This window comes from Accipiter gentilis, chromosome Z, assembly GCF_929443795.1.
Source record: "Accipiter gentilis chromosome Z, bAccGen1.1, whole genome shotgun sequence".
NCBI classification, from domain to species: Eukaryota; Metazoa; Chordata; class Aves; order Accipitriformes; family Accipitridae; genus Astur; species Astur gentilis.
Window position 1 is genome coordinate 64,360,826 of NC_064919.1, and position 16,214 is coordinate 64,377,039.

The 16,214-nt window shown below is 39.5% G+C and overlaps 1 protein-coding gene across 1 annotated transcript in view; it reads left to right on the top strand.

Annotated features, from left to right (window-relative positions):
- The window catches only part of LOC126036591 (interleukin-31 receptor subunit alpha-like), a 32,668-nt gene extending 18,388 nt beyond the window's left edge, over positions 1 to 14,280 (top strand). Inside the window, exons 9-15 of the mRNA XM_049796550.1 lie at positions 1,578 to 1,736; positions 2,772 to 2,894; positions 3,493 to 3,645; positions 5,331 to 5,474; positions 7,605 to 7,701; positions 10,414 to 10,477; positions 13,577 to 14,280. Coding sequence (XP_049652507.1) covers positions 1,578 to 1,736; positions 2,772 to 2,894; positions 3,493 to 3,645; positions 5,331 to 5,474; positions 7,605 to 7,701; positions 10,414 to 10,477; positions 13,577 to 14,062 — 1,226 coding nt within the window. The 3' untranslated portion in view covers positions 14,063 to 14,280. The remainder of the gene's footprint in view (positions 1 to 1,577; positions 1,737 to 2,771; positions 2,895 to 3,492; positions 3,646 to 5,330; positions 5,475 to 7,604; positions 7,702 to 10,413; positions 10,478 to 13,576) is intronic.
- The last annotated feature ends 1,934 nt before the right edge of the window (positions 14,281 to 16,214 follow it).

Consider the following 16,214-nt stretch of genomic DNA (forward strand, 5'->3'; position numbering starts at 1 on the left):
CTCTTGAATATTTATTAGGCTGATATTTTTGCATAGTGAGAGACAGTATTGTTTCTTAAGAAACGATTTTGATAGAAGTTAACTAACAGACTAAGCAATTTAATATTCCACCGAGTACTTCTTGTTTTCTCAAGCTAGAGAAATAACTATGTGCTAGATCTACCTATCAAAAGCGCTTATGGAGTGTACTCAAAGATAAGTAGATGCCAGTAGTTTAAACACAGTTCACAAAATTATGTGCAAATCTAAGGCTTTTGAGCTAAGTAACTATTAAGAGACCTCCTACTGTCCTTTGTTTCAGTATTACCCCTACTGGCACATGGGAGGAGGAATAGGTAGGATGCACATGTCATATTCCAATGAAGATGAAAGCTTTTTTGATGCCTAAATACGTATTTTTTTCATTTAAACAACAAAACTATTTAACAATGGTTTTCTTACAATATACGCTAGTTTCATTTGTTATAATCCTGAGGCATAGTTATTGCAATATCAGCAAATTATATTTTTTTTAATTAAGCTATAGCATGCACCAGTAAAAAGTGTGCAAGTACCCTTGTTGATCTCCAGACAGCTGTGACTAATTTTTTTTCCAGGATTTTCTAACACACTCCCTTCATTCGGTTCTCCTTTGCCTTGCAAAGGCTTAACAGTTTGGTTTTGCCTTTACATTTGACTGCTTTAGCTCTCTTCTGATGAAATATACACTACCATCTCAAGCCATCTTTTAACTGACAGCTACTTGTTTACTTAACTTCTCAGCTTGTTCTTCACAGCTTTCTCCAGACTCCTGTTTCAGATTTGGTTGTGCTTCTGTGCAGGTTCTCTGTATCTATAATGAATTACTGGGAAGACACTTGTGTTAAGTGTGTTGCCAAGATAAATTCCTTCTCAGCATGCACAGCTAGTACATTTTCCTCAGCTAGCTACTTTTCCTCAGCTAGTACAGCCATTTTCTTTAATTTGACTTTATTATATTGGTTTTCAGACAGGAGATGACATGGAGAATTTTGTCTGTCTGCCACAAGACCCACTTCTTAGCCCAAAATGACAGGTTGCTCTTCTCCCCCCTTAGTTTCAGTCAGAAGGTGTTTCCTAGTTTGATAATCTGTCTTTAAAAATGTCAAAATGTTTAAGATCCTTGCAGAAAGTGCAAAGTATATGAAATATGAAAATATATAGCTATAATCCATAATTAGCCCCTTCTCCTCATTCCCCAGATAAGCACCATCTCACAGTTGCTCTAGGTATAGCAGTTAATAGCAGCTCACAGGAGGTTATTTAGCAACATCAGGCTTCCTCTTCCAGAGGCTTGGGACAGCCATTTCCCCTTTTCTGATTGTGGGAAATTAAAGGTCATGAACAGCAATTAACACTGAAGCTCCCAGAGATCATTGCAAAGTAGTAGATGCTAAGTTTCCTTTGCTGACTTACTAGTGTAAACCTTCCTATACACTGGTCACCTGCAATGATAACTGCTTAATCATCTTTGAAAAAGAGCAAAAGAGAGAAAACAAGCAAGAGAGGAGAAAACTGCTTTCCTGTATATTGATCTCTAATAGTATATTTGTTCACAGACTTGCCTGGCCAAATCCATGTCAGACACCAGGGAACTAATGCAGTTGTCACCTGGACTCCAGAATACAATCCAAAATGTTTTGTGGTTGACTGGGGCACTGGTAAAGACGATATGCGCATGAAAATAATAACTACGACTACTGGAAATTTCGTGCTAGGTAAGAGCAACCACTGCATCTAATTATGCGGGCACCATTTCATTTATTGGTTATTTTTGATTGGGGAGGGTAGGACTTTCATCCTGTTTTTAAGAGCAAACTGAAGATCCAGATAAGTGCAACTCTTATCTTTGTCCAGTGCTGAGACATCATCTAATTGTTAGCAACACCAAGGCAGATAAAAAGCAGAGGTTTTGGTAGGATTCTTCTGGTCACAGCTGGGCAAGAAGTGCAGCTAAGCTGCTGTTGCCAGTCTGATGTCTCTCCTTGCCCACATTCCAGGCAGACCTATACACTACTGGCTTGTACTGACCCTTGTCCCTAGGTAAACTTAACTTTAAATATAAACTGCTCTGTTACTGTCTCCCTTAGATTATTTTTTTTTATCCTAATGGCTGTCCTTGTCAAAGCCTAAGTTCTCAACTCTAGTATTATTCTTACCAAGCTAGGCATGATGAGCTGCAGCCAGGGATCACTTTACAGGACAGTCATCAAAAATCTTCATTAAATTCATATAGGTAGCTCGTGCAAAGGCTGTTCAGGAGTGGCTTTTCTGTGCAGTAGAGAATATTTAGCTTCAGAGTTCTGTAAATGAATGCACTTTTTTCCTTGGTCCTTCTGCAGCATCTGCACTGCCACATTAAATCTAGTTGTTTTGCTTGTTTTTAAATATGCTAGCCGAGGGGGAAATATCTGTCCTTGACTAAGGAACACCTACAGCCGTTTCAGTTCCCTACTTCTCCTTCAGCAGCTCAAGCCTTCCAGAGGGAAACTATAAGCAGATCTGGCATCTTTTAAAAGCAAACCCGTGTTATGTCTTGTTCTGCTTTCAAAATAGTTTGTATTAAGCATCTAGAGACAATGAAGAAGGATGCACGTATTTTGTACTCTGTGTAAAGCACTGTAAACTTACACTATGCTTTGAATTTCAGAAAGTAAAAACTATATAGAAAAGCTATAATGTTGTCTCTTCTCCCCTTTTTTATAATTTATAACTTTTCAGTAAACCCTGATGTATCTTTATTTGTTTTCCAGACAATTTTCAGCCATATAAGTCGTACAAAATAGTGGTACATGCATCTGATGTGTGTCAGTGTGAAAGTTTCACAAGACATGAAAAGACTTTTGGAGTGACCCACTTTTACTCAGTTGAAGGAGGTATTCCTCCCTTTTATATAACCTCATGCCTTATATTTCTTCTTGTTTCCTATCTGCAGCAATAAAAGGAATCCTACACAGTTTCTTTTGAAGGTGACTTAACAGCATTCTCCCGTTAGCATTGCCTTTGGTCCTAGCAGTTACACACTGGCAGTGAATGACCTGAATGTTGTTCCTTACTGACAAGTCCACAGGAATATTGTTATTACGCATGACATTACCAAAATAACAGAAAGAGAGTCTCAGAGTTACTACTCCGTGTAGCTCAAATTTAACTGTGGCCAAAGTCTTTCTAAATCTCAATCTTTCTAATCCCAGTTCAGTAGTGTCTTATATTGCCAGTTGCAATGAGTACAGCTGTGGCTATTGGAGTAAAAGTGTTTGTAAAGAGACAGTCACGATTTCTACCTGCTTTGGTATTGCTTAAGATGAGGGTTTTTTACTCTATGGGATTTCTCCTTTCTCTTCCATCCTTTATGTTATATTTATGACAATTAGAATCAGGCAAGGAGCTCTCTAGGAAGCAGCTAGGTTTCGGTCTTGTATGTCTGTTGCATAAGTATTGATGCAGAGCTTGAAGTACTATCTGATTTTTAAGTTCCTAGGACAGGTCCAGCTAATGTGACAATTCTCAATATCACAAAGCATTCGGCACTTGTGAAGTGGACCAAAATAGCTGCCAAAGACTGTTTGGGCATTCTCCAGGGATACAGAATCAGCTACACAGATTCATCGAGGAAGAAGTCTCTGGGTAAGTTACTGTTGCTCAGAACAAAGCAGCAGCTTAGAGCCACAACAGAAAGGCTTCACACAGACCATTAAGTGCTGTTGCAGCACACTACAGAGTTACTTAGATTTCTGTGAGAACTGAGCGCTCTCAAACGTCAGGTCCTGGTTAGAGTTTTAGTGCTTTAGATGGTCCTATGAATACCTAGAATTTTCCAGGTATCATGTCAAATTAAATATTGATAAGAAAATATTTCCTTAGAACTTACAGTTCTAAGACTACTGCAGAATTCTCTAGTAATACTGGAAGGATGATATACGCTTTCAGTATTTCTGGCATATTAAGATTTCAGTCATAATACTTTTAAGTTTCATTGCAACTCAGCCAAGCTTGACTCTGAGCCTTTCTGTAGGACTTAAGAAATTATATCTTTCTTTTTTGAACTCAATTAGCAGGGAATACAGTTTGTATTTCTTACCTGATTTCAAAGACACTATTATTAATTTCATTTTAGAAACATTTTCTTAAATTGATAGCTTTTGTGTTTAACTGCAACGGAGGAACCCTCTACACAGTGAAATAAATGAAGTTGTGAGCCCAAAACACTTCAGTTTTCAAAAAAAATCCCCATACTTCTTTTGATAAACATTTTTCTTTTGGTCTGCAGTGGAAATTCTTCTTGCCATAAATATTAATAAATTAACTGTGCACACACTGACTTTCAAATAAAATTAAAGACATGCTGTGGAAGACAAATAGTACCTAAGACCTGACAAAGGAGAATAGCAAGGGTTCTATAGTTCATGTTGGCCTATGCCTTTACATGTCCATAAAAAGTAACAAAACTTCAAGTACATGGCATTAGCAGGAGGTTTGGCACCATCTTCAGGGGGCTCTATTCCACCCCAAATACCTATCAGCACAAGAGGAGACAGAAGGGGAGTGTCCAGGACTGGTCTTAATTTTTTTATTAATATCTTTTTTCCCCCTCTGCCCTAATCAGTCAGTGCAATGGTGACACAACACCCGATTGCCATGTTTTCCAGGCAGGAAGAATAATTTTATTGGAGAATCTGGGGGAAGGAAGCCTATAGGCTATAGCACCATTTCCACTTCTATGAAGATCTTAAATTTTCAGTGGCAAACTTGAAAAGTAATTTCTGCCCCATTAAAGGCATACTACAGCATCATTTGTTGCATTATTCTGGCCAGGGGAAAAGTCACTGCACCATCTGAAAAGAAAGGTTGAGCTGAAAGTAGGTGAAGCAGAATGCATGGCCCTTTTTCTGTACAGAAGGATGAGTAATAGCACTGGTATTAATCGAGGTGAATAACTACTGACTACTGTAGTGAGGGTAAAGCATGTGACAGGGTCTAGTCCTTATGTCAGATGTTACAGCCAGCATGAAAATCACTGTTCAGCGTGTTAGGTGTATTTTCCTGTCATGCAGTATACATAGCCTTCTGCACTCACCACTCACCACTTGGTGTGTTAAAAGCTCATGCTTTTTAACTCTGGATTTAAAATGTACATAAGTATTTTGGAGAAATCTTGTACCCATCCAAAGAACATCTGCACGGTGTGGCTTCCTCCAGGTGTGGATTAGGGCACAGAAATTTTGCCTTTACCCCAGCCAGCTACACTGATACAGACTCAGCCATCAGAGTTTGTCTAATCGTCTCCTTCCCCAAACCCTCTTGCATTTCAGCTGTTACTCTCAATTCTTCTACCACAAGTTACCATCTTACTGGACTGAAGGAAAAAACCATATACCGTGTACAGATTTTAGGATTCACTAAAGCTGGTGAAGGACCTCCAACTCTTTCACAGCCTTTCAGCACTCCAAAATACGGTACTGTGGAAGCTCTATGCATCTGTGTTACCCAGCATCAATCCTTGCACTATATATGGTATTATTCTCTACCCTTTCCTGCTTTTCAAGGAGTAACAAAGTGCTCATGCACAAGATTTATTATTAAATCCTTACTTACTGATAGCAAACACACAAAATTATTCCTTTGTTAGAGGTAAACTATGCATCATAGAACAGCTCTGCCTGTATTTCATTACCTAACATGCAGGGAAGACTTAGCTAGGGCTCCTCATCTCTGAAACATTTTCTGACCTTCTTATGTTAGCTACATGCCCATATATTTATTTATTGCTGAGTCCTATCATAGTTTTCAGCAGTTTAAATATTCTGCCTGTGACTAGTTAAGTTCAGTAGTCTTTGCTCTTGGCAAAATCCTGAGCAATCATGTAAAACTGGTTTCCAGTTAGAGCCCTGAGCTATTAACTGTAAAAAAAAAAAAAAAAAAAAAAAAAAAAAAAGTCTCTTTCAGTTGCTCCTATTGTAGGTGACAGCTAATCAAAGTATCTTTTATTTTCTAAGAGTTTAAGTAGATTTTATGTAACAGGTCCTAGAGTTCCCTGGTAAAAGCTTGGTTTTTTTCAAAGGTGCCTGGATAGGCTAAGAAGGTTAAAACAGTTACATTTATAAAGTCTCATATATTGTAATCATATAGGGTTGGCTAAACATGGTCTCTCAACCATTTTTAACACCTTATCAGTTAAACTAAATCTAACACTGCAGTAGACCCTTTTTTGGTTTGTCCACAGCTTCACTCAATTTAAGCTTTCTAAATAAAAAAAGAACAGGCTAAGATAGTGTCAGCCACAGGAAAAGTAACCTGTGAAATTGAGAGACAGAAGTATGCAAAAGGCTTCTCCCCACTACAGCTTTTTTGTATTAAGTGAAGGAGTTATAAACACAAACAACTGAATAGCCAAAAGCATGAATCAGAGAGAAAAAGGAAAGAAATTTAAAATCTTCCTTTAAATCCTTGGATAGGATTGAATTTTTCAGGAAAATAACAAAAATGCAGAGTTAATTTAATGCAACATTTTAAACAATCAAGTAATTTCATTGAATTTAAACATTACATTTACTATTTCTCCCCTCTGCAGCATTTCACAGGTTACTTAATCCACTAGAAGAACCTCAGTTTTCTTTCTCATAAAAGCCTTTTTCAGCAGCAAAGCAATTTGCAGCTTTTCAAATACCTTTTTAAGCAAAATCAAATAGCTGTCTGTTTTTAAAAAAAATATTTTTTTTATTGACAGGTGGGTAGGAAAAGAAAAAACAAGCCTTTTTGCAAATATGGTTTGTCAGTATCAGCAACACAATCATGTACTGACCACACTTTCCTGGCGCTATTTTGAAACTTTTGATTTAGCTATCTTTAAAGAACACCTCAACCCCAACCCACTCTTCACATCACAGACTGCTTTGGTTCCTGTGTTAGCAGCACTGCTCCCACTGCCTGATCACTTTATCAACCTTCATTAACCTTTTAAGCACTCTATCTCCATCGGGGGGGGTTGGGAGGGTGGCTGTGGCGGTGGTGGCAGTGGTGATAAGTATCTCAAGCACGTGTAGATTTGCAGCAAGAGTTGACAAATGGCTGATTGCAGATAAAATTGTCCTAATGTTTGTAACAGGTGAAGCATGGCACCTACCAAATACACAAACCATAGTATTGTTTTCAGGACCAGGTGGGATCTTGCTAGAAGAAAAGTAAACCCTACTAGTAAAACCCGAAACAGTTTAAAAGCCACTTTCACTCAAATGGTTTCTTATGAAGTCAGCCCTGCATCAGGGTCCTGAACCCTTAAATAAGCTAGAGCTCACATAATAGCATGGGGAGTAGGAATACTTCTTTGGTTATAAAGTGTTCATCTTTGGGTGGTGTATTTAAGAATTCAGCGCGTATATCTAGATATCTTAAAAATACAAACCTGAAAGCCTCAGAACCCCCCAGATATCCCAGGTCTTGTTTTTACTAGATTTCACTTACAGGAATCCCAGAACATGTGTAAATTTTGACTTTACTTCTGTCTGAAATGTTTCACTTGCAGAGACAATACAGCCTTTCTATACTTGATACCATAAGTCTGATTGAGTCTCTCTGTTTCCCATCAGATAAAGGAGAATTTGAAGGTCTTGTGACTGGCCTTTGCTTCAGCATGATGTTCATTCTGGTTTTTGCACCTCTCACTTGTTCTCTGGTGCTTAAAAGGTAAGAAGGTAATATTGGCTGAAACTGTTAGCAGCACTTCCGTTTTGTTTAACCCTGAGATTCATAACACTGGGCCTTTTTTGGCATTAAAAACAACGCAACTCAAAAAGCACACAACACAAAAGCCACCCCACTCATTTACGCAGTGAGAGCAATTACAAACCACTACAAACTGATTAAAGTAGTTTCTCAAGAATCTATAATATTTTGCTTTTGATACAGTTATCTGACTACCTCCTGTCTCAAACACCTTTGAAGAGGGCAAGGACCATTTCTTACAGTAGAAAATAGGTTATATATACAGAAAAAGCATGCATTTGATTATTTTGCTCTTTCATTCCCAACTGATAATCATGTGTCTTCTATTGAAATACAAAAATAAATTCTAGCAGCATACACAAATTGATGTTGCCATCAAAAGCAGATTCCTGCAAGGACATTTGGATGTTAATTGTATAAATTATGCACATAAGCACATAATGAGAAGGAGTAATGAATGGATGAGTAGGAAGAAGAGAGACTAACAAGGGTGCCTGTAAGATATGGATGAGGTCCTGTTATTTTAGGAGAAGTTGTTCTCTGCAGTAGTAAAGCACACCCGCCTCAAATTAATCCGAGGTACAATGTTAGGGGCATACACTACCACTAAAAGAAAAATTGCTTGCATATTAGTGAGTTCTAATATTCATTTTCTGATAAACCTAGTTGCATACAACTATTAATATTACTATTATAACATCCTAGAACACTACCCTCCCTTTTTCTCCTTTTTACAAAGCACCAGCCTCAGAAGCTGAAAGCACAGCTGCTAAAGAACAGAACAGACCATACAACCCATGACTTGAAAGCCGTACAGTATGACATAGTTGTCTTCAGCTTATGCATCAGGCTAACCTCCTGCCCTTGCCATTGGGAAACAGACCACACTCCACATTAAGTCTCCTGTGCATTTTACTTTTCAGATTTTACTTTAAGTTGTTCTTTATCTGATCCAGCCTTTTTGATAAGAACTTCTGAGACCTACACAGAAGTTTTGACCTAGAGCAAACTTCATTGTGTTAAACATAAGATCATACTTCATTGCCTGGGCCCATTAGGAAATAATTTTTTGAGAACTAAAAAAACTAGCACACAGAAGCCCAGTGTAGCACTACAAAACAGCCATTAAATATGTAGTAGTACTGAACATCTGGAACAGAGATGAAGGTTCCCAAGGATCCACTCATCTCAATTGCCTGTGTCATTTGTAAAAAAGGACTCCCCAGCCAGCCAAACACCTATCTTCATAGGAGCAGCAAGAAGACTCAATAACTCTATAGCCCCAGGCTTCACCTCAAACCACAGCCTAAACAGAGGCAAAGTACCTTACAGCTAATGAAGTCTAGATTTAATTTGAAAACCAGACAACACAGAAACCAACACTAAGGCAGAATAATGGGCTACATAACCTCCCACAGTCTCTCACAGCTGTGTTGAGGTTTTTTTCCTATGGAGGTGAGTCATTGCCCAAAGCTCACCAGCGGGTGCTCTGAGAGCAGCTGCTGATAGGGAGGTGATCTGTTCAAAAATGCCAAGAGACAGTCTCTCTCTGCTCCCCCAGGAGCCAGTGATGAGCAGTCGGGGTGACTGATGCCAGTAGGATCAGTCAGCTCAGTAGAAACTCCATTTGAAATTTCCATCCCACCCCACCACTGCCCCTCCACAGGGAAATCACAGCTGGCCCCTGCCAGCCTGGGGCTAGCACCAGCATCCCAGGGTGGCAGGAGTGATAGGCAAGCCACCATTACAGCCTGCCTTCTTGGGAAGGGCCAGGGAGGACACTGGCTGAGGTGGTGCTCATGGTGATGGTGGCCCAGAGAGACTGGAGAGCATAGCAGCTTGTTGCCTGTTTTGTTGTTTCTGAGCCCCTGGATGCAAGGAAGAAGCTTGAAAAAAAAGGGCTCTGAGGAGAAGTCTGTGGACCTGTGGTCTGTTTTGTTCAGTTAAAGAAATTGATCTGCTTACTAGCCAGCTGAAACCCATTTGAACAGCTCAATTAGCAAACTAAGCTTTACATTACAAACCCCTTCCACTACAGCAGAAACAGCTGGTGTGAGCTTTTAGCAAAGGTGTGTTCAGGTTCATGTCAGGTGAAACAGTGAGGTACTGTATATAATAGCTCCCAGAAAGAACCAAACTCAAAACAATTGGGAAAGAGCAGGAGCTGTGTTGTGGTCTGGTCTGTGGGTCCCAGGGAGCACCTCTTCCAGGCCACTGGTGTCATTGCACAGAAGCTAAAAACAGCAATAGCTTTTTCTTTGAGGGAAAGTAAACTTCTAGATAAAAGCCCAGGAGCAAATACTTACTAAAACAAACTTTCTTTTATGTGTCCAAGAGCCCTCAAGGAAGATGGAGGGTTTGTGGAAATGGTAGTGAATTAGGAGTATACAATGATTAAACACAGAGAAAGAGACAATGTTACCAGCTCCTGTCACAGCTCCTTTGTCCTTAAACAAAGATGCTAATTGTCTCTAACTCAGCATTTCAGTGTAGACTGCCAAGCTTGGTCTTCAGTTTTTAATTGGCATTATGCTTCATAGTCATTGTAGAATGTCTTGTTTTGATTGTCATGAAAATACCAAGAAAATGTTATGTATAAATGGTAGTTAATTTAAATGCATAGGAAATGTCAGTCATTTAACCTGACAATAAATTTAGAATATTTCTTTACAGGCTGAAAATATCATGCTGGCCCAGTGTACCAAGTCCAAGAAACAGCAGTGCACTCCAAGATATGGCAAGTACTCTTCTGATGGTGTGAAAAAATAGACAAGGGAGATCTTTCCTACTGATCAGTAGGAATCAGTAATGCTATTTATTAGTCTTTTCACACTTCACCCTAGTAAATGTGTAGTATCAACAGCTGGGAAGCTAGGGTAACATTAGAAATATAAGATGGGGAAGGATTGTTGTTTAGGCAGAGGCTATATACACTTTTTAATTTAATAAAGGTTCTCAGACTTTTCTGAGAATATTATTGAGTGTATTTAAAGGTATGGATGTTGAAAGAACAAAGCAAAGTTGAATCAGGGTAGATGGAGTCTGAAGAGAGAAATTAAGTTTTTATATCCAGCCCGTTTTCACCAACTGGAACTGATTATTAAGTACAAGTTACTCAAAATACAAAGTAACACATCGTGGCCTAACTCCACAGAAGTCTCATGATGGAGGCCTTGTATATGGTGTTTTCTGGAATCCACTCCTCACCCCTCAGTCTCTACCCACCTCCAGAGCAATCCAGGCGCTCTGGCTGGTCAGCTGGTACTGGCTGAGGAGTAGCCACTAGTCAACAGGCACCAAGGTTCAGCAGCATGTTCAAATCTTGTCCACGGCTTTCCCATATGCTTTGGTAAGGATACCTGAATTTCAGGACTGAAGAAGCACCTGGAAATCAGGTGTTAGAAGGAGGCTGCTGGGGACCATGTTATTCACTTTTGCCTATTAGTGGACTTATTTGCATCTTTGTTCCCTTACCTCCCTGCTTTTAAACAAGATTCTGCTGCAGTTTTGCTGACACCTGATACCAAAAGTCCTTCCTCTAGGACTCCTCAGTTTATCTCCCAAGTCTCAGACTGCCAACCATCGCAGTTTTGGAGCAGGAACTTGTACTGCTTTCTTTTTTAAATCACTTTGATTTTTCTGGCAGACCTGAACTTAATTTGTTACTCACAGACCTAGTTTCTCAAGCCAACTTGTGTTTTGTTCAGTTAAAGAAATTGTTGTGCTTACTAGCACCAGGCAACTTCCAGTTGTCAGTGCTAGGATTCACATGTCCCTTACTGACCACTTCAGTAAAAATAACTCCACCTAGTCCTCTTGCTTCTTCTCCACCATGCATTTAGAAAGTGGGACATCTGCAGATTCAATACTTGTTTGAAGTAAGACTTCTTAAAGGCAAAAAAGGAATCTAGTATATTCAGCATTTGGGGAATTTCTGCCTTAAAGAAAGCACAAGACCTAAAGCTGTTTCGATGTAATAATAAGCTTAGGTAGAGTTGAACTGCAGGATAGCAGTTCAGCAAGAAAGGAGTGAGAACTAACAGCCAAAATAACCTAATAAGTTCCAAGAATAATTTGCACTGTGAAGAAGTGCAAGTGAAGTACATTGAGGCTGCATGTTATAGAAAGGACAAATAGGTTCTATGAACTAGAGTGCCACTTTGACATAAATACTTCAAAAGCAAAATATAACTGTTTAAAATGGCATTTAACTGTTTCTGCAGGGGCAAAGCAACTATAAAAGGAAATGAAGCCTGTATTAGGCAAGCCTGGTAGACAAAATGTGTAATGTTGATAACATGGCAGAAATGGAAATAACAGATGTCAGATAAGGCTTTTGGGGAAGGCAGAAAAACCTCTATGTGAACAGACAGTACACTAAAGCAGTTACCAGATATATTGCCTAGAAGTAATCTGATATTATGAACAGTTCATGAGGTGTGGAGAAAGGTACTCCCCAAATGAGCACTGTAAAACGGAGGCAAGGAGTAAATCTTACTATATTCCATATATTTATTCTGTTTGTAGGTTTCAAGACTGAACCCCATCAGGTTAGCTGAGTGATGTAGCAGCTCTTGACAGAAACACATATATAATCTAGATAGGTGGCCCAAGAATTTGTACTTTAAATCCAGACAGAGCATTCTTTATTACAACCTAAGGCAATGATACATCCCATGGTGCAGAGCAGCAGGAGGAACTGGAGACACTCTCAATTCAGTCAGCACACAGAGGCCACAAAAATGAACCATGGAGAATAACATGACCAGCCAACCATACCATCAGTGTCCTGTTCTTCACGTTTAGACAAGATTCTTCAAAGATGCTGCTGCTTCTTCACCTATTAGTGCCTCTTTCAGACAGAAGCTCATATAGAGCTTATTTTAGATTTGGTAGGTGTAGATTTGGTCAGGCTGCTGTTCATAATAAATATGATAATGGAGGTACATATCACAGAGATCTTTATTCAAAAGAGGGCAAAAGCTGACCATGCAGAGACATCTACTCATCCCATTACAAGAGAAAACTAGAGGTATTTTATGCAAGGTTGCTGAGATTTTGAAGAATAGCATACTCATTTCCAAGTCAGAACACAAATTGTAAGAAGAAACAAAAAACAATATACACATTTATTTCTTGCAAAAGAACCATAACAGTTTAAACAAATTTAGAGCAACTGAGGGGAGGGAAAAAAGGGGGGGAAAAAAGCTAATAGTTATACCAGAAAACATACCAACCTGGCCGTAATTTAAAATATTGGTAAAAGTGGGCAAATACAGCACAACAATTTAAGTGGAATAGAAAGATTCTTGAAGTTACAAACTGTTCTCCATTTAATCATCCAGAATTTGGAAAAACTTGTAACCCTAGGTATACTTAGATCACAACAAGGCATTAAGTTGAATAAGAAACTGCTTACAGCAGCTGATAGCTAAACCTTGTTTGGCTGCTATTCAATTCAAGCTGCTGCCTTTTTATAATAACACATTTGTTAAACTTTTTGAAAGCTGTGGGTCTCAGAATAGCACATAGTGAAGCCTACATTTTAGCACCACTATGTTTTGTCCCATTCACACATAAAAGTAAGAAAAACTTTGCTTAAATACTGTGGGAGAGGAGAAGATGGCCCTCTGAATTAGGGAAATAAATACTTTCATTCATGTTTCTAAAACCAATGAAGATGAGATAAAACAGACTGGTTAGAATATTATATAGGCAGGACCAGTCTGCCTGACTCCTACCTTTATTTTTTTGTTATTTATTTCAGTAAATTGCCAATTGCACTTTGCAAAAGTATGATGCTAAAAATATTCTTTCTCCTTGTTTTATCTTGCAGACTAATTGGAAACCCCTTTCAAGGTCACTGCTTCAGGCCCTGTCAGACAATGATACCACCAGCCTTTATGTCATAGAGCATGAGTCAAAGGCTCCTTTGAAGATAGATCTCATTACAAATGGTGGAGAAGACAGCAAGTGTGACACTTGCCAGTCAGAAGAACCTAGCAATAACATAGACATAAGCCTAAGGCATGAAGAAATCCCTGAAGAAGAAGTTACAAGTGAAGAAGAAGGAATCATTTCCATTACAATACCACTCTTGAGTGACTACACCAGCATGGAGTTCAGCCAGAAAGCCCTGATGAGTCCAACACTGAAGCTGCCTGCAAGAGCTGCTCGTCCTCATCTGGAAATGGAACTAAGCAGTAAGCCAGCACAAACTAAGCATCAGGTGTTGTTTGCTCCCCAAGACTACCTCAAACAAAGCCAAGTAGTATTTTTGCCATCTGGGCCAACTTTGATGGGACAAGTCAATTTGAACTGAAGCATCTTCATAATTTCCCATACCATAAAATCAAGTTCCAAAACCTCTGATGCTTGAATGGAGCCATTAAGACCACATAGGACAGACAGTAAGCTTGTGCCAGTAGTTAGTCTCTGCTTTAATAAGCTTCCTTGGTGAAATAGATTGATTATATAATTAGATTAGCTATTTCACCACATTAATTCTGTGGAAAGTCCTACTGTCTTCACACAGGCAAAACTTTCAGGGAACTGTATGAAAAAAACCTTCCAGTTAGGTACCTCTTGCTCTTGATTTTTCAGATCTGATAAGTAAATTCTTCAGCAGAAATTCCAGCAAAAGTGTCTACCACTCCAAAGAAGCTCTCCAGTTGGTCAAAGTTGGCCAAAGAGAAGAGTGAAAAGCCTTGAATTTAGGAATAGAAAATGATTATCCATCTATGTAAACCACTAGCAAGTGCTTTACATCTTAGATCTTTACACCTTTATTCATCACAGATGAATATTGCTATGTAAATGAAGATGATAATAAGTATCATTATTGGTATTGGAGTTTTTACTTGCATTAAATTAAGGCTATTTCTTCCTACATTTATCTACACAGACATAGAAATCCATTCACGTTCTGTTATGAGATGTAGTTGCAGGTACTATGTCACACTGCACGCAATTACAATATCTGTTGAACAGGCTTCAAGAGGTGGATAGTTCAGTTAGTCATCCCTCCAAAGCTTGCATAGAGGAGGAGTCATTGAAAAATAGGGGATAAAATGGTCTTCATTAATATGCTGTCTGTGTGACTCCATCATGTATCTACACAGTGCAAGGAGTCTGAACTGGTTTTCTAGTGCACAGCAGCTTCTCACCCATGAACTCTCTAGGCATTAATGGTTTGCAGTTATTGTAGAAGACCCAGTTTATTGTTGTCTCTAGTTTATGGAGCATTTTATTAAAATTATTTTGTGGAGAAATTGTTTAACTGAACTGTAAGCACCAGAGGCTCCTTAGATGGACATCTTTTAAAATTCTCTCATTAAAAGTGAAGGACAATTCACATTCACACAAATATTTCTGTGCATATTAGGCAGTATGAATTATAGAATAGCCGTGCTTACAAAAAGCTCAAAGAAATTGCATATCCCCCTCTTGACTGATTTAGTAAGGCCCCATAACAAAACCTCTTTTATGCAGTTTCCTTATTTATATTCACTTTCTCTTTATTTATATCTCTCTATGTCTGTTAGGACTGGCAGGAACCAATCTGCATGTCACTGTGGGTTTTGCATTGGTTTTATTTAGCACTTTACATAAAAATGCATTGTTTTGCCACAAAGCAATGTACCTGTTACCAGTCTCCCTTGTTACCTCTGCTCATTGAAAGAAGGGGTAACACAGGAGCACTCCCCAGACCACCTGTCGTGCTTTAAGCCCAGCCGGTAACAAAGTGCCACGAAGCCACTCAGTCACTCTTCCTCCCCCCCGACCACCCGGCTTCTGTGGGATGAGGAGGAGAAAATATAAAGAAAAGGTTGTAGCTCAAGACAAGGACAGGGAGGGATCACTCACCAATTATGGTCACTTGTAAAAAAGACTCAACTTGGGGAAAAAACAAAATCAATTTCATTTACTATCACTAAAATCAAAACAGGATAATAAGAAGTAAGACCAAATTTTAAAACAAATTCCCCCCTTCCCAGCTCAACTCCACTCCCAATTTTTCCAATGTCCTCCCCCTCAGCAGCTCAGGTGGACAGGGAATGGGGGTTGGGGTTGGTTCATCACACATTGTTTCTGAGCTCCTTCCTCCTCAGGGGGAGGACTCCTCACTCTTCCCCTGCTCCACCGTGGGGTCCCTCCCACAGGAGACAGTCCTTCATGAACTTTTCCAGCACGGGTCCTTCCCACAGGCTGCAGTTCTTCATGAACTTCTCTGGCGTGGGTCCTTCCCGTGGGCTGATCTTCAGTCACAGACTGCTCCAGCATGGGCTTTCCCATGGAGTCATGGCCATCTTTGGGGGCATCTGAAGATGCTGCTCCAGCGTGGGGTTCTCCCAGGGCTGCAGGTGGGCATCTGCTCCCCCGCTCCCCTCCATGGGCTGGGGGGGGACAGCCTGATGTCTCACCACGGGCTGCAGGGGCATTCCCTCCTCCCCCGCTCCTCCTCCCCTCCTTCT